Source organism: Heterodontus francisci, chromosome 3 (genome assembly GCF_036365525.1).
Source record: "Heterodontus francisci isolate sHetFra1 chromosome 3, sHetFra1.hap1, whole genome shotgun sequence".
NCBI classification, from domain to species: Eukaryota; Metazoa; Chordata; class Chondrichthyes; order Heterodontiformes; family Heterodontidae; genus Heterodontus; species Heterodontus francisci.
In genome coordinates, this window is record NC_090373.1 from 139984236 (window position 1) to 140009567 (window position 25332).

At 44.1% G+C, this 25332-nt stretch overlaps 1 protein-coding gene across 2 annotated transcripts in view; it reads left to right on the forward strand.

The window, feature by feature from the left end:
* Positions 1-14701, forward strand: part of LOC137361854 (MFS-type transporter SLC18B1-like) — a 70615-nt gene extending 55914 nt beyond the window's left edge. For both annotated transcript variants that reach the window (XM_068026460.1, XM_068026468.1), the window contains one exon: positions 14323-14701. In XM_068026460.1, coding sequence (XP_067882561.1) covers positions 14323-14377 — 55 coding nt within the window. In that variant the 3' untranslated portion in view covers positions 14378-14701. The remainder of the gene's footprint in view (positions 1-14322) is intronic.
* The last annotated feature ends 10631 nt before the right edge of the window (positions 14702-25332 follow it).

Consider the following 25332-nt stretch of genomic DNA (forward strand, 5'->3'; position numbering starts at 1 on the left):
TACAATTTGCCAACCTGAAAATGACCGATTTATCCTGACTCCCTGTTTCCCACTAGCCAATCCTCCATCCATGCTATTATATATATTATCCCCAACATCATGAGCTCTTATGTTGTGCAGTAACCTTTTATGTGGCACCTTATCGAATGCCTTTTGGAAATCCAAATACACTGCACCTCCTGGTTCGCCTTTATCACCCTGCTTGTTACATCCTCATGTATTATTATGGGTGATTTTAATCTGCATATAGATTGGGCAAATCAAATTAGTCACAATACCGCAGAGGAGGAGTTCTTGGAGTGTATATGGGATGGTTTTCTGGACCAATATGTTGAGGAACCAACTAGAGAACAGGCCATCCTAGACTGGGTATTGTGTAATGAGAGAGGAATAATTGACAATCCATTGATGCGAGACCCCTTGGGGATGAGCGACCATAGTATGATAGAATTCTTCATCAAGATGGAGAGTGACGTAGTTGATTCTGAGACTAGGATCCTGAACCTTAGTCTACGAAGGTATGAGGCGCGAGTTGGCTATGACGGATTGGGAAACATTACTGAAAGGGATAACGGTGGATCGGCAATGGCAAACATTTAAAGAGCACATGGATGAACTGCAACAATTGTTTATCCCTGTCTGGCGCAAAAGTAAAACGGGAAAGGTAGCCAAACCGTGGCTTACAAGGGAAATTAGAGATAGCATTAGATCCAAGGAAGAGGCATATAAATTTGCCAGAAAAAACAACAGACCTGAGGATTGGGAGGAGTTTAGAATTCAGCAAAGGAGGACTAAGGGATTGATTAAGAAGGGGAAAATACAGTACGAGGGCAAGCTTGTGGGGAACATAAAAACTGACTGTAAAAGTTTCTATCGGTATGTGAAGAGAAAAAGATTGATGAAGACAAATGTGGGTTCCTTACAGTCAGAAACAGGGGAATTTATTATGGGGGAACAAAGAAATGGCTGACCAACTAAATGCATACTTTGGTTCTGTCTTCACAAAGGAGGACACAAATATCAAACCAGAAATGTTGGGGAACACAGGGCTTACTGAAAGAGAAGAACTGAAGGAAATCAGTATTAGTAGAGAAATAGTGTTGGGGAAATTGATGGGATTGAAGGCCGATAAATCTCCAGGGCCTGATGGTATGCATCCGAGAGTACATAAGGAAGTGGCCCTAGAAATAGTGGATGCGTTGGTGGTCATCTTCCAAGATTCTATAGACTCTGGAACAGTTCCTACAGATTGGAGGGTAGCTAATGTAACCCCACTATTCAAAAAGGGAGGTAGAGAGGAAGCAGGGAATTATAGACCAGTCAGCCTGACGTCGGTAGTGGGGAAAATTCTAGAGTCCATTATCAAATATTTTATCGCAGAGCACTTGGAGAACCGTGGTAGAATCGGGCAGAGTCAGCATGGATTTACGAAAGGGAAATCATGCTTGACAAATCTAATAGAAATCTTCGAGGATGTAACTAATAGAGTTGATGAGGAGGAGCCAGTGGATGTGATTTATTTGGGCTTTCAGAAGGCTTTCGACAAAGTCCCACATAAGAGATTAGCGTGTAAAATTAAAGCGCATGGGATTGGGGGAAGTGTATTGCGATGGATAGAAAATTGGTTGGCAGGCAGGAAACAAAGAATAGGGATAAATGGGTCTTTTTCCAATTGGCAGGCAGTGACTGGAGGGGTACCGCAGGGATCGGTGCTAGGACCCCAGCTATTCACAATATATATTAATGATTTAGATGAGGGAACTCAATGTAATATCTCCAAATTTGCAGATGACACAAAACCGGGTGAGAGGGTGAGTTGTGAGGAGGATGCAGAGAGGCTTCAGGGTGATTTGGACAAGTTGAGTGAGTGGGCTAATACATGGCAGATGCAGTATAATGTGGATAATTGTGAGGTAATGCAATTTGGTAGCAAAAACAGGAAGGCAGGTTATTATCTGAACGGCTATAAACTGAGAGAAGGGAATATGCAGCGAGACCTGGATGTTCTCGTACACCAGTCGCTGAAGGTAAGCATGCAGGTCCAACAGGCGGTAAAAAAGGCAAATGGTATGTTGGCCTTCATAGCGAGAGGATTCGAGTACAGGAGCAGAGATGTCTTGCTGCAATTATGCAGGGTCTTGGTGAGGCCACACCTGGAATATTGTGTGAAGTTTTGGTCTCCTTATCTGAGGAAGGATGTTCTTGCGAGAGAGGGAGTGCAGCGAAGGTTTACCAGACTGATTCCTGGGATGGCGGGACTGATGTATGAGAAGAGATTGAGTCAGTTAGGATTATATTCGCTGGAGTTCAGAAGAGTGAGGGGGGATCTCATAGAAACTATAAAATTCTAACAGGACTTGATAGGGTAGATGCAGGAAAGATGTTCCCAATGGTGGGGAAGTCCAGAACCAGGGGTCATAGTCTAAGGATATGGGGTAAACCTTTCAGGGCTGAGATGCAGAGAAATTTCTTCACCCAGAGGTTGGTGAGCCTGTGGAATTTGCTACCACAGAAAGCAGTTGAGGCCAAAACATTGTACGTTTTCAAGAAGGAGTTAGATATAGCTCTTGGGTCTAACGGGATCAAAGGGAATGGGGCGAAAGCGGGAACAGGTTACTGAGTTGGATGATCATCCATGATCATAATGAATGGTGGAGCAGGCTCGAAGGGCCAAATGGCCTACTCCTGCTCCTCTTGTCTATGTTTCTATGTGACATGTTTCAGCATTTTGTCTCAAATGTGGACCTAATTGGGCAGCCAACCATTATACGTATATGGAAGTTGGGTGAATACTGGATTAGAAACCTTTGGAAAAATATGCACTTTGACGCAGACATTGTTGGGATAGCAGTCGGGAGCGAGAATACTGAATAACGTATAATTCTCTCACTGAAAAATCTTTCTCATAAAGGTTGTGTTTTTCGATATGTTTTTCTCTCTTTTCATGCTAAAAGTGACACCAGTGAGTATAGTTGTTTCCTGGTGTTGAGGCTGGTAGTGCTTATCATAAAAACAGTGCACTAGATAGTAATGAATTAAAATCCACCTGGTTCACTAAGGTCCTGTTGGGAAAGAAACCTGTCTGGCCTATATTTGATGCTCGGCCCACAGCAATATCCTTACCTGCCCTCTCAAGTAGCTTAGCAAGCCACTTGGTTCTATCAAACCCCATAAAAAAGTATAAAAATAATAAAACTGGATGGACCTCTCAGCATCGACCTTAGCAATGGCTTCAGACATGTTAAAGACAGACCCAGCCTGCAAAATCCTCCTCACTAACATCTGGGGACTTGTGCCAAAATTGAGAGAGCTGTCCCACAGACTACTCAAAAAACAGCCTGACGTTGTCATACCCACAGAATCATAGGTTTCAGCCAGCATCCCAGATACATCCATCACCATCTCTGGTTATGTCCTGTTCTACTGGAAGGGCAGACCAACTAGAGGTGGCAGCACAGTGGTATACAGTCGGGAGTGAGTGGCCCTTGGATTTCTCAACATTGACTCTGGATCCCATGAAGTCTCATAACATCAGGTCAAACATGGGAAAGGAAACCCCCTGCTGATTACCAACCACCACCCTCCCTCAGCTGATGAATCGTTACTGTTCCATGTTGAACACCACTTGAAAGAAACACTGAGACTAGCAAGGGAGCAGAATGTACTCTGGGTGGAGGATTTCAATGTCCATCACCAAGAATGGCTTGATAGCACCGCTACTGACTAAGCTGGCCGAGTGCTGAAGGACATATATCTTTTTGAACAATAAAGGAATTAAGGGATACGGTGAGAGCGCGGGTAAGTGGATCTGAGTCCACGAAAAGATCAGCCATGATCTTATTGAATGGCAGAACAGGCTCGAGGGGCCAGACGGCCTACTCCTGCTCCTAGTTCTTATGATCTTATGATATCTGCCAGACTGGGCCTATGACAGGTGGTGAGAGAACCAACAAGCAGAAAAAACCTGCTTGACTTTGTCCTTACCAATCAACCTGTCATAGATGCATCTCTCCATGACAGTATTGGTAGGAGTGACCACCACACAGTCCTTGTGGAGACAAAGTCCCATCTTCACAGTGAGGACACCTTCCCGGCATTACCACCGTGCTGAATGGATTAGATTCAGAACAGATCTAGCAGTTCAAAACTGGGCATCCATGAGGTGCTGTGGGCCATCGGCAGCAGCAGAATTGTACACAACCACAATCTGTAACCTCATGGCCCGGCATATCCTTCACTCCACCATTACCATCAAGTCAGGGAACCAACCCTGTACAGTGAGAAGTAAAGAAAAGCATGCCAGGAGCAGCACCAGCCATATCTAAAAATGAGGTACCAACCTGGTGAAGCTACAATACAGGACTACATATATACTAAACAGTGAGAGCAGCATGCTATAGACAGAACTAAGCAAATCTCGCAATAAGTGGATCAGATCAAAGTTCTGCAGTCCTGCCACATCCAGTAGTGAATTGTGGTGGACAAATGAACAACTAATGGGAGGAGGGGGCTTCAGGAAAATTCCCATTCTCAATGATGGCGAAGCGCAGCTTCTGAGTGCAAAAGACAAGCTGAAGTATTTTCAACCATCATCAGGCAGAAAATGCCAAGTAGATGATCCATCTCAGCCTCCTCCTGATGTCCCCAGCATCACAGATTCCTGTCCTCAGCCAATTTGATTCACTCCACATGATATCAAGAAATCGCTGAGCACACTGGATACAGCAATGGCTATGGGCCCTGGCAACATTCCAGTTGTACTGCTGAAGACTAATGCTGCAGAACTAGCTGCACCCCTAGCCAAGTTGTTCCAAAACAGCTACAACACTGGCATCTACCTGACTTTGGGGATAATTGCCCAGGTATATCCTATCCACAAAAAACAGGACAAATCGAATCCGGTCAATTACCTCCCCATCAATCTACTTTCAATTATAAGGAAAGTGATGGAAAATGTCGTCGACAGTGCTATCAAGCAAGTCTTACTCATCAATAACCTGCTCACCGATGCTCAGTTTGGGTTCCAGCAAGACCACTCCGCTCCAGACCTCATTACCTTGGTGCAAACATGGACTAAAGAGTTGAATTCCCGAGGAAAGGTGAAAGTACCTGTCCTTGACATCAAGGCTGCAATTGCCTGACTGTGGCACCAAGGGGCTTTTGCAAAATGGGAATCAAGGGGATAACTGTCCACTGGCTGGAGTCATACCTAGCACAAAGGAAGATGATTGTAGTTTTTGGAGGCCAGTTATTTCAGTATCAGGATATCAGGGCAGGATTACCGCAGAGCCGTGTCCTAGGCCCAACCATCTTCAGCTTCTTCAGGACAATGTCCAAGACCCAACTATTTTCAGCTGTTTCATCAATGGCCTTTACTCATTAAAGATAAGAAGTAGAGATGAATTCACAGAGTTCAGTTCCATTTTTAATTGTTCAGGGTGATGATGCTGTCCATGCCCACATGCAGCAAGACCTGGGCAACATCCAGGTTTGGCCTGATAAGTGGCAAGTAACATTTGTGCCATACAAGTCCCTGGAAATGACCATTTCCAACAAGTGTCTAAGCACCTCCCCTTGATATTTAATGGCATTACCGTCATTGAATCCCCCACCATCAACATCCTGGGAGAGTCATCATTGATCAGAAACTTAACTGGATCAGCCACATAATTCCAGTAGCTACACGAGCAGGTCAGAGGCTGGGCATACTGCAGAGAGTGACTTATCTGCTGACTCCCCAAGTTTTTCCACCATCTACAAAGTGCAAGTCAAGAGTGTGATGAAATACTTTCCACTTGCCTGGATGAGTGCAGCTCCAACAACAGTCAAGCAGCCTGCTTGTTTGGCACCCCATCCACAACCTTAAACATTCACTCCCTGCACCACTGACGCACAGTAGCTGCAATGTGTACCATCTACAAGATGTACTGCAGCAACTTGCTGAGGCTTCTTCAACAGCACCTTCCAAAACTGCGACCACTGCCTGCTATATAGACAAGGGAAGAAGGGACATGACGACGCTACCACCTCTAAGTCACACACCGTCCTGACTATTGCTGTTCCTTCATCACTGGGTCAAAATCCTGGACATCCCTCCCTAACAGCACTGTGGGAGTACCTTCACCACGCAGACTGCAGTGGTTCAAGAAGGCACCACCTTCTCAAAGACAATTAGATACAGGTAATGAATGCTGGCCTTGCCAGTGGCACCCACACCCTGTGAATGAATTTTTTAAAAAACCTTTTCTTCTGTCATTATTTAACTGTTTAGGCACCGTATCAGGAAATTAATATTGAAATTAAAAGACATCACGATTTATGTGTTTTTTCAGCAGCTTAAATTTGTACTTTAATGATTACAAGAAAAATAATGGGAATATGGGTGATTGGCACATCCTTCAAATTAAATTGATCACTGAAAAGCTATTTATGCACTTGCTTTATCAGGTATTTTTGTTATTAAAATGATCATGGGAATAATCAACATTTGGATCAGATAAGTGAATCACAGCATATCTAAGAAGAAAAAATTTTTAAGTAGTGGATTCTGGGTATTTTTTATTCATTTGTGAGATGTGGGCATCGCTGGCTAGGCCAGCATTTATTGCCCATCCCTAATTGCCCTTGAGAAGGTGGTGGTCAGCTGCCTTCTTAAACCACTGCAGTCCATGTGGGGTAGGTACACCCACAGTGCTGTTCGGAAGGGAGTTCCAGGATTTTGACCCAGCGGTAGTGAAGGAACGCTGATAATAGTTCCAAGTCAGGATGGTATGTGGCTTGGAGGGAATCTTGCAGGTGGTGGTGTTCCCATGCATCTGCTGCCCTGGTCCTTCCACGTGATAGAGGTTGTGGGTTTGGGAGGTGCTGTTGAAGGAGCCTTGGTGAGTTGCACCTTGTAGATGGTACACTGCTGCCACTGTGCGTCGGTGGTGGAGGGAGTGAATGTTGAAGGTGGTAGATGGGATGCCAATCAAGCTGGCTGCTGGATGGTGTCGAGCTTCTTGAGTGTTGTTGGAGCTGCACCCATCCAGGCAAGTGGGGAGTATTCCATCAAACTCTTGACTTGTGCCTTGTAGATTAGAGGCTTACTACCTGACCCAGACCCGACGATATGTGTTGGGTTCGGATCAGGTTTGGCCCATCTCCAGGGTCTGGCTTTCAGGCTCGGATCGGGTCGGGCCGAGTCCAGGTGAAGTAAGTGCTCTGCTGGTAAGTACTGAAATTTAAAAAACTTCTGTAAGCTGGGAGTCCCGGGACAAAACTGAGTCTGCTCAGTGAGTGAGTGACGTCACTGTGATGTCATTGTGCATGCGCTGCAGCTTCGTGGAGATTCCGAGTCTGAAGGTAAGTAAAGGGATGGTCAGGTCGGGGCGGGTTCTGGTCGGGTTGTGTTCGGGGAAAAATCGGAGGAACTCGGGCCGGGTCGGGCTTGGGTCCGTGGTTGTTCGGGTCGGGTTCTTTTTCCCGACCTGAGCAGGCCTCTATTGTAGATGGTGGGCAGGCTTTGGGGAGACAGGAAGTGAGTTACTCGCCACAGAATTCCTTGCCTCTGACCTGCTCTTGTAGCCACAGCAATTATGTGGCTGGTCCAGTTCATTTTCTGGTCAAAGGTAACCTCCAGGATGTTGATAGTGGGGGATTCAGCCAGGGTAATGCCATTGAACATCAAGGGGTGATGGTTAGATTCTCTCTTGTTTGAGATGGTCATTGCCTGGCACTTGTGTGGCGTGAATGTTAGTTGCCACTTATCAGCCCAAGCCTGGATGTTATCCAGGTCTTGCTGCATGGACATGGACTGCTTCAGTATCCGAGGAGTCGTGAATGGTGCTGGACATTGTGCAATCATCAGCGAACATCCCCACTTTTGACTTATGATGGAGGAAAGGTCATTGATGAAGCAGCTGAAGATGGTTGGGCCTAGGACACTACCCTGAGGAATTCCTGCAGTGTTGTCCTGGAGCTGAGATGATTGACCTCCAACAACCACAACCATCTTCCTTTGTGCTAGGTATGACTCCAACCGGTGGAGAGTTTTCCCCCTGATTCCCATTGACTCCAGTTTTGCTGGGACTCCTTGATGACACACTCAGTCAAATGCTGCCTTGATGCCGGGGCAGTCACTCTCACCTCACCTCTGGAGTTAGAAATAGGAGGATAGTGCAGATGAATGCATGGCTGGAAAGATGGTGCAAGAAAGAGAGCTTTGGATTCCTAGGACACTGGGACCAGTTCTGGAGAAGATGGGACCTGTACAGACGGGTTGGGTTGCACCTGAACAGAGCTGGGACAAGTTTCCTTATGGGCCATTTTGCTAGTGCTATTGGAGAGGGTTTAAACTAACTTGGCTGGGGTGTGGGAACCAGGAGGAAATATCAGAGAGGACTATCAACGTGCACAGAGAATAGTAAGTTATTAAATGGGCTCAGAGTAAGGGAGAAAGTAATAAAGTCTAAATCAGGGTTAATGTGCATATATGTGAATGCACGGAGTGTAACCTGCAATGTTGCGGACCAGATGCTGGAAGGTGGGATTAGAATGGGCAGCTAGTTTTTTCAGCCGGCGCAGACACAATGGACTGAATGACCTCTTTCTGTGCCGTAACTTTTCTATGGTTCTTGGGTAGTTAATAAGATTGGTGAATTACAGGCACAGATAAACATGTGGAAATATGTTGTGATGGCTATAACAGAGATCTGGCTCAAAGAAGAGCAAGACTGGGTATTGAATATTCCTGGATGCAAGGTGTTTAGGAAAGATATGAAAGGGAAAAAAGGGGGAGGGGAGGCAGTATTGATTAAGGAGAGCATTGTGGTGCTGGAGAAAAAGGATGTCCTAGAGGGGTTGAGGACAGCATCAATTTTGCTAGAGCTAAGGAACAAAAAAGGTGCAGTTACATTGCTCGGTGTTGTCTATAGGCCACCAGCTAGTGGGAAGGATGTGGAGGAACAAATTTGCAAGGAAATTACAGAGAACTGCAAAAATTATAGGTTAGTTATAATGGGGGACTTTAATTATCCAAACATAGACTGGGATAGTAGTAATGTAAAGGGTAGTGAGGGGCGAGAGTTCCTAGAGTGTGTTGAAGAAAATTTTTCTATTGCAGTATGTTTCTAGTCCAACGTGAAAGGAGGCACTGCTAGACCTGGTTCTTGGGAATGAGGGTGTGCCAAGTGGATCAAGTATCAGTAGGAGTTCATTTTAGGGACAGTGATCATTGTATCATAAGGTTTAGACTCACTATGGAAAATGACAAAGAACAATCCAGAATAAGAATAACTAACTGGGGGAAAGTCAAATTCATTGGGATAAGAATGGAGCTGGGGTAAATAAATTGGAGTCAAAGGTTGGCAGGAAAAACGGTAGCTGAATAATGGGCTACCTTCAAAGGAGAGATACCTTGACTGTGCCCAAGCTACGTTCACTCGAAGGGGAAAGGTGGGGTAAACAAGTCCAGAGCTCCCTGGATGATAAAAGAGGTAGAGATTAAGATAAAGACGAAAAAGTGTACTGATGACAGATGCCAAGTAGAAAATAATATTGAGTACCAGGCTGAATGTAGAAGACCCCGAGGGGAAGTGAAAAAACAAATAAGAGAAGCAAAGAGAGAGCATGAAAAGAGACTGGCAGCTAACATTAAAGGGAATCCCAAAGTTTTCTATAGACATATAAATAGTAAAAAGGCAGTAAAAGGAGGAATTGGGCCGATCAGGGACCATAAAGGGGATTTACGCATGGAGGCAGGGGGCATAGCTGAGATATTAAATGAATACTTAGCATCTGTCTTTATCAAGGTAGAAGGTGCAACCCAGGCACTGATGAAAGAGGTGGTGATTTATACACCAGAAGGGTTTAAAATTGATAAGGATATTAGATAGCTGCCTGTACTTAAAGTGGCAAAAGCACTTTAGGACTAGAGGAGAAGCATCCAACAAGGGAAGAGGGGGTGGAAATCACAGAGGCACTGGCCATAATTTTTCAGTCTTCCTTAGACATAGGGGTGGTGCCAGAGGACTGGACAATTGCAAACATTAGACCCTTGTTCGAAACAGGGTGTAAAGATAAGCCCAGCAACTACAGGCCAGTCAGTTTAACTTTGGTGGTGGGGAAACATCCAAAAAGAATAATTCGGGACAAAATTAATAGTCACATGGACAAATGTGGGTTCATTAAAGAAAGCCAGCATGGATTTCTTAAGGGAAAGTCATGTTTAACTAACTTGCTGGAGTTTTTTGAAGAAGTAACAGAGAGGATTGATGAGAGCAATGCAGTTGACGTGGTGTACGTGAACTTTCAAAAGACTCTGATACATTGCCACACAACAGACTTGTGAGCAAAGTTATAGCTGATGGAATAAAAGGGACGGTAGCAACATGGATACAGAATTGGGTGAGTGACAGGAAACAAAGAGTATTGGTTAATGGATGTTCTTCGGGCTGTTGGAAGGAGTTCCCCAGGAGTCAGTGCTGGGACCCTTGCTTTTCCTGATATTAATGACCTAGACCTTGGTGTACAGGGCACAATTTCAAAGTTTGTGAATGATACGAAACCTGGAAACATTGTGAACTGAGGAGGATGGTGTCGAACTTCAAAAGGACAATGACAAGTTGGTGGAATGGGCGGATAGGTGGCAGATGAAGTTCAATGCAGAGAAATGTGAAGTGATTCATTTTGGGAGGAAGAACATGGAGAGACAATATAAAATAAAAGGTACAATTCTAAAGTGGGTGCAGGAGCAGAGGGACCTGGGTGTATATGTGCATAAGTCATTGAAGGTGGCAGGACAGGTTGAGAGAGCGGTTAACAAAGCATACAGTATCCTGGGCTTTATTAATAGGGGCTTAGAGTACAAGAGCAAGGAAGTTATATTGAACTTGTATAAGACAATAGTTCGGCCTCAGCTGGAGTATTGCATTCAGTTCTGGGCACCGCACTGTCGGAAAAATGTGAGGGCATTGGAGAGAGTACAGAAAAGATTGACGAGAATGGTTCCAAGGATGAGGAACTTCAGTTATGAAGATAGATTGGAGAAGTTAGGATTGTTTTCCTTGGAGAAGAGAAGGCTGAGAGGTGATTTGATAGAGGTATTCAAAATCATGAGGGGTGTGGACAGAGTAGATACAGAGAAACTGTTCTCACTGGTGAAAGGAGAAAGGATTGAGAATGAGAGGGCACAGATTTAAAGTAATTGGTAAGAGAAGCAAAAACGACATGAGGAAAAACTTTTTCATGCAGTGAGTCGTTAAGGTCTGGAATGCGCTGCCTGAGAACGTGTGGATTCACGTGGTGGATCAATTGAACGAGGCAGGTTCAATTGAATTTTTAAAAGGGAATTAGACAGTTATATGAAAAGGAAGAATGTGGAGGATTATGGGGAGAAGGCGTGGGAAAGGCATTCGGTGAATTGCTCATTTGGAGAGCTGGTGCAGACACGATGGGCTGAATGGCTGCCTTCTACGCTGTAACAATTCTGTGATTCAGCTCTTTTACCCAGGTTTGGACCAAGGCTATAATGAGGTCAGGAACTGAGTGGCCCAGGCCGAACCCAAACTGAGCGTCAGTGAGCAGGTTATTGCTGAGCAAGTGCCACTTGATAGCACTGTCAACAACCCCTTCCATCACTTTGCTGATGATCGAGAGTAGACTGATGGGGCAGTAATTGGCCGGTTTGGATTTGTCCTGCTTTTTGTGCACAGGACCTGCTTGGGCAATTTTCCACATTTCCGGGTAGATGCCAGTGTTGTACTGGAATAGGTTGGCTAGGGACGCGGCTTGTTCTGGAGCACAGGTCTTCGGTACTATTGGAATGTTGTCAGGGCCATAGCCTTTGCAGTATCCAGTGCTTTCAGTCATTTCTTGATATCACGCAGAGTGAATTGGATTGGCTGAAGACTGGCATCTGTGATGCTGGGGACCTCAGGAGCAGGCCGAGGTGGATCATCCACTTGGCACTTCTGGCTGAAGGTGGATGCACATACTTCAGCCTTGTCTTTTGCGCTGATAGAGTCATAGAGTCGTACAGCATAGAAATAGGCCCTTCGGCCCACCGCATCCATGCCGACCATAATGCCTATCTATATTAATCCCACCTGCCTGCATTAATTCCATATCCCTCTATACCTTGCTCATTCAAGTACCTGTCCAGATGCCTCTTAAATGTCACTACTGTTCCTGCCTCCACCACCTCCTCAGGCAGTTCATTCCAGATACCCACTATTCTTTGTGTGAATAATGTACCCCTTTGATCCCCTTTAAACCTCCTCCCTCTCACCTTAAATCTATGCCCTCTGGTTTTAGTCACCCCTACCATGGGAAACAGACTCCGGTTATCTACCCTATCTATGCTTCTTATAATTTTATATACCTCTATCATGTCCCCTCTCAGCTTCCTTCGCTCCAGGGAAAACAGACCCTGCCTATCCAATCTCTCTTTATAACTCAAGCCCTCCAAACCAGGCAACATCCTTGTGAATCTTTTCTGCACCCTCTCTAGCTTAATCACATCTTTCCTGTAGTGCGGCGACCAGAACTGCACACAGTACTCCAAATGTGGCCTAACCAACGTTATGTACAACTGTAACATGACGTCCCAACTCTTGCACTGAATGCCTCGGCCGATGAAGGCAAGCATGCCATACGCCTTCTTCACCACCCTGTCTACCTGTGTTGCCACTTTCAGGGAACTATGTACTTGCACCCCAAGGTCTCTCTGCTCAACAACACTCCCCAGGGCTCTGCCATTCACTGTATATGTCCTGCCCTGGTTTAACTTCCCAAAATGCATCACTTCACACTTGTCTGCTTTAAATTCCATTTGCCAATCCCTTGCCCCACTTTCCCTGTTTATCTATATCCTGTTGTAACCTTCCACAACCTTCTTCATGCCCCTTACATTCACATCCAAGTCATTAATATATATGACAAACAACAGAGGGCCCAGCACCGATCCCTGTGGCACACCATTGGTCACCGGCCTCCAATCTGAAAAACAACCCTCCACTGCCACCCTCTGCCTCTATCACCAAGCCAATTTTGTATCCAATTTGCTAGCTCACCCTGGATCCCATGTGTTCAAACCTTCTGGACCAGTCTTCCATGCAGGACCTTGTCAAAGGCCTTGCTAAAGTCCATGTCGACAACGTCCATCGCCCTGCCCTTGTCAATCCTCTTGGTCACCTCCTCGAAAAACTCAATCAAATTCGTGAGACATGATTTCCCACGCACAAAGCCATGTCGACTATGTGCTGGGTTCCCCCATCATTGAGGATGTGGATATTGGTGGAGCCTGCTCCTCCTGTTAGTTGTTTAATTGTCCACCACTATTCATGACTGGATGTGACAGGACTGCAGAGCTTAGATCTGATCCATTGGTTGCAGGATCGCTTAGCTCTGTCCATTGCATGCTGCTTACGCAGTTTGGCATGCAAGTAGTCCTGTGTTGCAGCTTCACCAAGCTGACACTTTATATTTAGGTATGCCTGGTGCTGCTCCTGACATGCGCTCCTGCACTCTTCATTGAACCAGGGTTGGTCCCCCGGCTTGATGGTAATGGTAGAGTGGGGGATCTGCTGGGCCATGGGGGGTTACAGATTGTGGTTGAATGCAATTCTGCTGCTGCTGATGGCCCACAGTGCCTCTTCGATGCCCAGTTTTGCATTGTTAGATCTGTTCAAATTCTATCCCATTTATCACAGTGGTAGTGCCATACAACACGATGGTAGGTATCCTCAATGTTAAGATGGAACTTCACCTCCACAAGGACTCTGCGGTGCTCACTCCTACCAATATTGTCCTGGACAACTACAACTACAACACTGGCATCTACCCAGCAATGTGGAAAATCGCCCAGGTATATCCTATGACAGATAGATTGGTGAGGATGAGGTCAAGTAGATTTTTCCCTCTTGTTGATTCTGAAAACAAAAACCTCTCATACCCCCATTATTTCTATGTATATGAAAATTGACATTGATCACAAGTCGTGGGAGTCAGTTGCCAGCATTCGCCAGAGCTGGCGGGCAGCCATAAAGACAGGGCTAAATTGTGGCGAGTCGAAGAGACTTAGTAGTTGGCAGGAAGAAAGACAGAGGCGCAAGGGGAGAGCCAACTGTGCAACAGCCCCAACAAACAAATTTCTCTGCAGCACCTGTGGAAGAGCCTGTTACTCCAGAATTGGCCTTTATAGCCACTCCAGGCGCTGCTTCACAAACCACTGACCACCTCCAGGCGCGTATCCATTGTCTCTCGAGATAAGGAGGCCCAAAAGAATATGAAAATGTAATTGTCTTCAATGAAAATATTATATAGACTTTTCTTTTTATGAAGGTCACATTCTGGGAATATCACAGATGAAGAGAGAACACCACTAATTTCAAATTGAATTTGGAAACTTAGACACTTTTTGGACATCCTACTATTTAAAAATTGTCCTTATTGACCAAGTCAAAGTGAGTTTAAATATTTGAACATTTTCTGATGACTAATTATTCTGCTACTTAATTGTTATAGGTAATAGGGATTTTATATCACTGATTCTAAGGCTGTAATATGGAAAGCTGTTTTCTATTGTTGAAATGTTGATTTTTAATTTATAAACAACGTGAATACAAATAATTTTTTTATGTCCATCCAATGTAATTTGATGGTCTTAATCATAATCTCTGTGTCACGACTAAACTAATAAAACCACCAGTTTGGAATTCAATTTTTTTCCTGCTTCCTTCTTTGCTATATTTTTTAATTGCTGAAAGGTGATTAGAGTAGGATTTTTTTTCCAGCTTTCCTTTGTCAGAATACTGTAAAAACAACTTCATACTGTTTGTCTCCTTGGATACTGAGGTAAAAGAGGAAAAAGCTGATAACTGAAAGCTCATTTTGGCACTCCTAAAATAAGTCCACCATTTGACTGTTAAGTTTCCAAGGCCACAACTTTAAAAAATCTCTGCTTGACAAAAAAAAATCCATAGCTGGCAAGCCCAATTATACGCCTGAACAGAAAAAAAGGAAAATTGAATTAAACAGAAAATGCTGGAAATGTACAGCAGTTCTGTTACACTGATAAAGAGGAAGGAAAGGTCAATGTTTTTTTTCCAAACTGGAACCTGAATGAAAGCCCCTTATTAGCATTGAACTAAACAAAGGAGTTGAAAGAGACTGGTAAAACTTGTATGTTTGAAAGTCAAAGAGGAAATAATGGGCTCAATGAACTCTTGCATGTGGAAACCAGTGAAAAGAATGATGTGTAAAGTTAATGGTGATAATGAACAGTAATTTAAAAAAACTTTTGAAAATTGTTAAATACAACAGGGAAAAGGTATTCAGGGATATGCACAACAAAAGTAAAACTGTAAATGCAGGAAATGTGAAATAATAAAATAAAATGCCAGAAACATGCAAGTCCACCAGCACCTGCAATAACAGGCAAGCCAATAGCCTGTGCATTAATTTACCCTCTTGAAGTCAGTTACTATCCTCCTCACTGTTTAATACATTTCTGAATTTTGTCATTTGCAAACATTGAAATTGTGCCTTGGATACTCAAGTCCAGGACATTAATACAGATCAAAAGAGCAGTACTAATACCGATCCCTGGGAATATCACTGTATAATTCCCTGCAGTCTGAAAAACAACTGTTCACCACTACTCTCGACAATCAGCTCTACCTCATCACTAACTTTCTCAAATCTTCCACTGTCTCCAAATTATCAGGCGGTTTGACCGACATTCAGTACCAGATGAGCAAAAATTTCCTCTAATTAAATATTAGGAAGACTGAAGCCGTTGTCTTCAGACCCCACCACAAACTCTGTTTCCTAGCCACTGACGAAATCCCTCACCCTGGCAACCGTTAGAGGCTGAATCATACTGCTCGTAATCTTGGTGTCATGTTTGACCTTGAGATGAGCTTCCGACCATATCTACGCACCATCACGATGACCGCCTATTGTTATGACCTCAGTGAGATTGTTAATATGCAAAATATGAGATATGAACCCCCAGACCAATTGAAAGAAATACACAAGATTTCATATATTAAAACGTTCAGTATGACTAAACTAAAAGAAATCTCCATTAACTAAATAGTACTTTGTAAGTGGCTGATATCACAGATTACAGAGAAAATCTATTCTCTTTACTTATTAAAATACTTGAAAACCTCACACCACACTTATACATTACACATTTCTTTTTGATGGCCAACTTCTTTGCGGTTAAAAGTCCCAAATTCCTCTCATGTGCAGTGGATTGCATCTCCTTGACCTTTGGGCTGAATTTTACGCACCCCCAAAAAACTGGAAGGTGGGGGCATAAAATGGAGCGGGAGACTTGGGGAGCCCTTCCTTACCCGCTCCCGCCTCCGCTGCCACTTTACTCAGGGTGGCGGCAGCAAAAAATGGCCCATCCACCCCAGGCCAATCAAAGCCCTTAAGTGGCCGCTTAATGACCACTTAAGGACCTCCGCCTGCCGCCACAGGGATTTTACCCATAGCCGGTTGGGCGCCAAGGCCAGAGAGAAGCCACTATTCGGGACATCTAGTCAAAAATGCAACTGGCGCTAGGGTTCCAACAATGCCCCATAAAAAGACAAAAGGTACCATAAAAAGGCAATTATAGATAATAAAATAATAAAATGGAATAGTACTTACAGAAACAGATGCCAAGTAAACCCAATTATAAACATTTTGACCAGATAAATGCTCACAATCTCAAGAGGGGGGATTTCCAGCAAAAATTTTAAGTGGAGTTGGTAGGTAATGATATTACCATATATGGATCTCAAAAGCTGGAAAAACACAAAGAAAGGTAACACCTATATGCTATGAGGTCAGATGATAGCTTTTCTGATTTCCTTTTTTACTTCACCTTTGCACTTTCTATTCTCCTCTAGGCTTTCTAAAGTATTAAATTTTTTGTGATCGTCACAGGCTTTCTTTTTCTGCTTTAACCTACCCTGTAAGTTTAGTTTAGTTTAGAGATACAGCACTGAAACAGGCCCTTCGGCCCACCGAGTCTGTGCCGACCATCAACCACCCATTTATACTAATCCTACACTAATCCCATATTCCTACCACATCCCCACCTGTCCCTATATTTCCCTAACTCCTACCTATACTAGGGGCAATTTATAATGGCCAATTTACCTACCAACCTGCAAGTCTTTTGGCTTGTGGGAGGAAACTGGAGCACCCAGAGAAAACCCACGCAGACACAGGGAGAACTTGCAAACTCCACACAAGCAGTACCCAGAATTGAACCCGGGTCACTGGAGCTGTGAGGCTGCGGTGCTAACCACTGCACCACTAGATAACCAAGCTTCTAGATAACCAAGGGGCTCCAGATTTGGCTGTACCAGCCTTTATCTTTGTGGGCACATGCCCACACTGTGCCTGTAGAATCTCATTTTTGAATGCCTCGAGGTATCCAGCAACAATGATGTCATCAAGCAGGTAAAGCAAAGTAAGAAAGACTTGCTACAATTAGGCAGGGCTTTGGTTAAACCACAACTCTAATTCTGGCATCTTGCACTTCCCTGATTTTAATTGCTCCCCTATTGGTCCCTGTGTCTTCAGCTGCCAAGATTTTAAGCTCTGGAAATCCCTCCCTAACCTCATGCCTCTCTACCTCTCTTTCCTCCTTTAAAGGTGCTCCTAATATGGCCCGGTGTCAAATTTGCTTTATTAAGCTGTCATGATGTGCCTTGTGAAGTTTTATTGCATTAAAGGCACTATATAAATACAAGTTGTTTTGTTTTTTTAGCCAATTTCATATCCATGCTGCCACTGCCCTTTAATCCCATGGCTTCAATTTTGTTAGCATGTCTAGCATACTTTATCATAAGCCTTTTGGAAGCTTATGTACACATCAACCACAATAACTTCATCAACATTCTCCATTTCTTCATTTTGACAAATGCTGACCCCTGGGTCAACTAAACAATTAACTTGTTGTTGCTCACTGCCTCATCACACACTCTCCCTTCCATTGGCTACCTGGTCATGCTCTCTTACTTCTGCTGACTGCATGCACATGTATTCTCCCTCTGTTCACTGTCTACCTGCTTATGCACACTCTTCTACTTTGTGTACTCAATCTCTCTTCCACTGGTTGCTTCCTGATGTTGTTTCCCAACCGCAGACTGCTTGCCTTTGTGCTGTCCCCTGTTGCCTGTTTACTCACAGCCTTTATGGAACAATGTTTTGAAAAATAAAGTTTTGGCATTTACCATTGGTATTCTTTGAATCAAAGTTTTCCATACATTTCCTCATTTAACAAACACACATATTGTATGCATGGATCTCTTTGTTGGGGATCAATTTGACTTCCCACTTCCAATTTCTCATTTGTCTGTGGGTCAAATCCTGGACGCTAGCCCCCAAATTTCTGTTACGAACAGGTGAGACGGGGTTATGGGTTTTCTCTCAGCGTTTGCCTGGTTTAACCATAACAGGGTTTAATTTGAGAAACACTGTGTTTTTAGCTCCCCCTCAGTAAATCCTTGTTCACTGCTCCAATTGTAAGGCAAAGAAATTAGACAGGTTTTCTTCGTTTTAAACAAAAAAGATGGATGTTTATTAATCTTAAACTCTAATCCGGTTAACGACTACGAATATGCGACGTGACCATGCTAGCATGCATACGCAGTAAACACACACGCAGATAGAGACAGAAAAAACAGAAAAGAATAAAGGGGAAAAGTTTGAGGCAATATTGGGATTATAGTTACAGTCCTTTAAGTTCAATGTTGAGTCTTTGGTTGCCGATAGGTCCTGCAATTCATTGGGGCCCAGTTCACGCTTCAACTTGTTTCGATGTCGGAGTCTTTTCTCTCTTGAGGTTTACATGTCTTCCATGGGTCCGGTGGCTTGAGAGAAAGCGAGAGAGGGACAGCCAGGAGAGAGGCTTTCTTGTTCCAGCTTCAGTTGCAAACTCTGCAGTCTCAGTTCAAACTGTCCTGTGTCTCATTCAAAAGCCTGGACTAGCTGGTTTAACCAGTCCTGTCTTTGTGCATTGTATCATCTTAGCAGTCCCTGGAATGCACTTCCTTACACCTTCAATTTCCGGTGATCAAAATCCATTTGGGTTAATTGCCCCAGGGAGTAGTTCTTTGTCTCCATAAGCACTGTCTCTTAGTATACAAATGTCCTCCAGTCAAAGGTCTGGTGATCTCTTTAACAAGTCATTTCTTCACTCCAGCAACAGTTTAAAATCAATGTTCATATGATGAAGTTAATATGCCTCATTCTTGGCAGGTGGGGGTCTGCATGACAAAAGTCTGTGGGCTTGCAAATAGATGGCTAACCCATGCATACAATAAAAGCAAAATACTGCAGATGCTGGAAATCTGAAACAAAAACAAGAAACGCTGGAATCACTCAGCAGTTCTGGCAGCATCTGTGGAAAGAGAAGCAGAGTTAACGTTTCGGGTCAGTGACCCTTCTTCGGAACTTCAGAAAAGATTTCAATACAGGTTTTCTTGTGCTTGTGTGTGCTAGAATACTAACTTGTCTGCGACTGAAGCTAGTAGCTCCCGAAGCCAGGGTGAAGTAACTTGGGAGAAGTTAAAAGCATTGTCGAGGGAGAATTTGAGGAAAATGGCTGAGCAGTGTGAGATCACGAGTTCAGGCTAGGAAGTCTGAACTCCTAAGACTAGTGGCCAACCATTTTTTCCTTCAACCTGAAGAAGCAGAAACAGGGTTAGAAGTAGACTCTGACAGGGTATTGCTTGCAAAGATACAATTGGAGCAGAGGAAACTTGAATTTGAGGTAAGAGAAAAAGAGAGAGACCGGAGAAAGAGACAGGAGAGAGAGAAAGAGCCTTCCAGAAGGAATGTGGAGAAAAAGAGAGAGAGGAAAGAGAGAAAGCAACAGAGGAGAGAGAAAGAGAAAGAACCTTCCAGAAAGAATGCGAAGAGAGAGGGCTTCGGCGGCTTGAGTTAACTAGGGGCGACAGAGTAACCCCAGTGAAAGCATGGCCAATATGGAGGAGCGTAATTCAGGGCTGGATACGGAATTGTTAAAACTTTCCCAACTGATCTCAAAATTCAATGAAGGAGACGTGGAAGCATTTTTTATGTCTTTTGAAAAATTGGCAAGGCAGTTAGAGTGGCCAGCTGAGGTTTGGACTCTGCTGATACAGAGCAAATTACTAGGAAAAGCCCATGAAGTTTATTCCATGTGACCAGATGAGAATTCATCAGATTATGAACTGACAAAAAATGCTATCCTCGGGGAATATGACTTAGTACCAGAATCCTATCGCCAAAAGTTTAGAACCCTCAAGAAGCAAGCTGATCAAACTTACCTGGAGTTTGAAATAAGCAGCTGGCTTTTGAGGGCTGAGGGCTCATAAAGTACAGCTCAGCTATGAAAATCTCAGAGAAGTAATTTTGCGAGAGTAATTTAAAAACTCTCTCCCACTCTCCATGAAGACACATGTAGAAGAGCAGACAGCTCATAAAGCCTGGCAGGCAGCAGTCCTGGCCGATAACTTTGCTCTCATTTATAAGTCAGTTTCCCAGGGGAAAACCTTTCTTAATCACCGCCACAAATCTGAAAAGGACAGAGGGTGGGAAGGTGATAGAAGCCCAAGGGAGGGAAAGAAAAGCAGGAGACACAGGGGGCCCTCCTCCAGCCAAAAAGGAAGGTGCTGTAAGTAGAAGTGAGACCCGGAGACCTGTGTGCTTCCATTGTAATAAAGCAGGGCATTTAAGAGCTGACTGCTGGAAGCTAAAGGGAAAACCTGTAGGGTTAATCAGGGCACACCCGCTCAGTGAAGAAGCGAACCTGATGGAAAGCACAGCAGAACAAGCTGTGGCTTGAACTGCAGTAAGAGTTTACCGCTTCAGGTGCAGAAAAATCTAATAAGATTCCTGAAGGTTATCAGGGTTTTGTGTCTGAAGGGAGAGTAACCCCATACCCCTCGAGTGGAGCAAGCAAGTCCACAGTAATCCTCAGGGACACAGGGGCCACTAGATTCCTTTTACTGGGAAAAGGCCTGACCTGTTCCCCAGAGAGTGCAGTAAACACCAGAATGGTGGTGAATGGTATTGGAAGGCAGTGTACGCCTGTACCTTTACACTAGGTGCACTTGGAGTGCGACATAGTTTTGGGACCAGTGACTATAGGGATTGCCCCTCATTTGCCTGTGGATGAGGTTGACCTGCTCCTAGGTAATGATCTGGCAGGGACGAAGGTGGTAGCTTCCCCAGTAGTGAAAGAGAGACCACAGGAGGTCAGAGAGACAAGGCAGTGGCAGGAGACAGTCCCCTGGAGTTTCCCTGAATGTGTAATGAGTGAGGCCATGATCAAACCAGCTCCCCCAGAGGAGACTGAATTGGCACTGCAGGCAGATGATCATGAGATCTGTCTGATCGAGACTGTCTTTGGAAAGTTAGAAGATGCAGGGAATGAGTTCAATAAATCTTCCCTAGTTGAGGCTCAATGAGCTGACCCAGTATTGCGAGAGTTAGCACAGGCTGCCCAGTCTGAAATTGAAGCAGAAGGAGTCCCTGATTGCGACTGTTTAAAGAACGAGGTACTGATGAGGAAATGGAGTTCTCCTCACAGACCTGAGAGCAAGGAATGGACAGTGGTTCACCAGTTAGTTGTGCCGCGAAGGTATCGGAGAGAAATATTAAGACGGGCCCATGAGACTAAAGTGGCTGTACATGTCGGTATATCAAAAACCAAAGCTCCCATAAGACAGCAGTTTGACTGGCCAAAACTCCACAAAGATGTGCTGGAACACTGTCGGAGTTGCCATATGTGCCAAATTGAGGGGAAACCCCAACCCATAGTGAAATCTACACCCCTAAGTCCTGTATCTGTGTTTGGAGGACCCTCCAGCAGAGGGCTGGTGAACTGTAAGGGGCCCCTGCCGAGAACAAAAGGGGACACGCAGGCACAAGGCTGGCAAAGGTTGGAAAGGAATGGGGAGAAAGGGACCAAGTTGGCAGGTTAAAGGATGTCCGGGAGAAATCCCAAATGGAAACACCAATCAGCCAACCTCGAAATATTTGAAAGGTTAGACCCTACATTCTCCTATGTAAATGCAGACAGCAGAAGCACCCCACCAGAGTTGCTAACAGCATTTACAGGAACCGGCAGAGACAAAGAAAGTCCTCAAGAGGGCAGAGAAACTGCGAGGGTGATGCATCACCTAGTCAAAGTGGAGCAAGGGAGTGCAGCAGAATCTGGGCAAATACCCGCAAGCAGGAATGTCCCAGAGGACAAACGGAAGATTAGCAAGGAATCCTCCCCGACTGTCAGCAAAAAAGGGAATCAACTATCCCCTAAGGTGAAAAGCCCTTGCATGACTCACCAAAACACCGAGAGTTCAGACTGGAACTGCCCACTGCTGCCACCCTGAGCAAAACTCCAACCTAGGGCTAATTAAATCTAACTCTCCCCCTGCAGACCTCAACAAGAACAAAGAGACCCTTGGCAGTCATGGAAATGTGCAAACTGAAAAAAACTTCCCCAAAAACCACATGTTTATTGGGATGCCAAAAAGGGCCTTTTAAAGCAGCACTGCTACCAAGAAAAGACAGGCTGTAACAATTGTTAGGGTTCTGAATGAATGTGTTTTCCTGTCCTTATCTTCTCTCCAATCCCTTTTAACGAAATGCTGTTTTAAAAAAATCACATTTCATTCCGCTGGGTGTGAAGGTGTCATACAGACCCCCATCTGCCAAGAATAAAGCATATTAATTTCGTCATATGAACATTGATTTTAAACTGTTGCTGGAGTGAAGAAATAATTTGTTAAAGCGATCACCAGACCTTTGACTGGAGGACATTTGCATACAAAGAGACTGTGCTTGTGGAGACAAAGAACTACTCCCTGGGCCAATTAACTCAAATGGAGTTTGATCACTGGACATTGAAGGTGTAAGGAAGCGCAATCCAGGGACTGCTAAGATGATACAATCCACAAAGACGGGACTGGGTAAACCAACTGGTCACATGTCTCACTGGCTGGTCCAGGCTTTTGAATGAGACACAGGACAGTTTGAAATGAGACTGCAGAGTTTGCAACTGAAGCTGGAACAAAAAAGCCTCCCTCCTGATGTCTCTCTCTCATTTTCTCCCAAGCCACTGGACCCACAGAAAACACGTAAATCTCAAGAGAGAAAAGATTCCAACATCGAAACAAGTTGAAGCATGCACTGGGCCCCAACGAATTGCAGGACCTACCAGCCACCAAAGACTCCACATTGAACTTACAGGACTGTAACTATAATCCCGATATTGGCTCAAACATTTTTTCTTTTCTACTTTTTCTGTCTCTATCTGCGTGTGTGCTAATCGCGTATGCATGCTAGTGTGGTCTAGTCACATATACATAATCGTTAACCAGATTAGAGTTTAAGATTAATAAACTTTCACCTTTCTTGTTTAAAACTAAGGAAACCTGTCTAATTTCTTTGCCTTGCAATTGGAGCAGTGAGCAAGGATTCACTGAGGAGCAGCTAAAAACTCAGTGTTTCTACATTAAAAGCCGGTTATGGTTAAACCAGGTACAGGCTGAGAGGGAACCCCATGACCCCTTCTCACCTGGTGGTAATACTTTGCAGTGTTATACCAGCTGGCTTTTGTCCTTCCTCGATCAGCAGTGATTTTGATGGATTTAGCGCTGCCATATGCAGAGACATCTGCTGGAGTTTCAGAACTTTCTTCCATTGTTTGGAGTCTTCATTTGTTTTGCGAATAGCTTGTGCAGATAAAATGCGGTAGCATTTTGTTGCTCTTATTGCTCTTGCATAGAATATAAGACACAAAAAAGTCATTTTGATCAATTGGTCTATGCTGGTTTTTATGCTCCAAACAAGTTTCCTCCCATCCTATTTCATTTAAATCTATGTGCATTACCTCTGTTTCTTTCTCCCTCACTTATCTGTGGCTTTCCCTTAAATACATCTATGCTTTTTGTCTCAATTACTCCATGTGATACCAAGTTCAATATGCTAAAAAAGTTGCTTTGTAAAACTCATCCCTTTAGTCTGAATAACACAAATTGCTCATCTTGATTGTATGTTGCCTCTGAATCTGTGGCTGACTCAGTGCATCAGACAGGATGACCAAGCCCAAGAACTAAACTAGTAACAGTAGGAGATTACGAAAGATGGCCGAATATTTATTATGTTTTTATATTGGCTATTCTGGAATTTTCCGGCAGTCAATTCTGATGGGTGTAAGGATTTCAGTGCTACTCAACTGACCTCTGTGCCATAATTCATAATTCTCTCAGTTATTGAATGCCGCTAAGATCTGCCGCTTGTGGCAGGCGCACAAACAGTGCAATGTTGCAAATGTACCAGCGAGGGTTCTGTGTTTCAGAGGACCGAGATGTGGAAATAAGTCAAGTAGATAGAGTGTGGGAGGAGATAACGTTGTCCTTATTTCTTGGTTCAGGATTGTTTGTAGGCTGTTTAAATGTGGCTGACTTGCTGTGCACTAAACTGGATGGCCATTTCCTAGGATTGGGCAAATATAGTGCTTGTTCAGTCTGAGGAATGTTCTAGGCCTCTTCTGCCCCCAGAGCACTCACAATTGGCCCAGGCTGATGCTCTGGCAGTGCTTGTATCAATGTGCCACATCCAACCCCTATTCTCAGTGTGTATTGTGTTCAGCTTTTAGCACCAAACCTCAGGAAAAATAAAAGCAAAATACTGCAGATGCTGGAAATCTGAAATAAAAACAAGAAATGCTGGAAATACTCAGCAGGTCTGGCAGCATCTGTGGAGAGAGAAGCAGAGTTAACGTTTCAGGTCAGTGACCCTTCTTCAGAACTGACAAATATTAGAAATGTAAAAGGTTTTAAGCAAGTAAAGTGGGGATGGGGCAAGAGATAACAAAAGAGAAGGTGTTGAAAGGACAAGGTCATAGAGAATAACTGACCAGAAGGTCATGGAACAAAGGCAAACGGTATGTTAATCGAGTGCTAAAAGACAAAGCGTTCGTACGGCGAGGGTGTGAATAGACTGCAAAGCAAAAAGCACTCCAAGCACAAACATTAAAAAAATGTTTTAAAAAAACAGAAACAGTGGGTAGGCACAGTAGAAACAAACTAACCAAATTTTAAAAAACTAAAATAAAATAACCAAATAAAAAAGAGAAAATAACTAAACATAAAAGGAGGGGGGCCTATCATGCTCTGACATTATTGAACTGTTCAGTCCAGCAGGCTGTCGTGTGCCTAATTGGTAAATGAGATACTGTTCCTCAAGCTTGCGTTGATGTTCACTGGAACACTTCAGCTATCCCAGGACAGTGATGAGAGCAGGGGGCGCTGTTGAAATGGCCAGCAACCGGAAGCTTGGGGTCATGCTTAC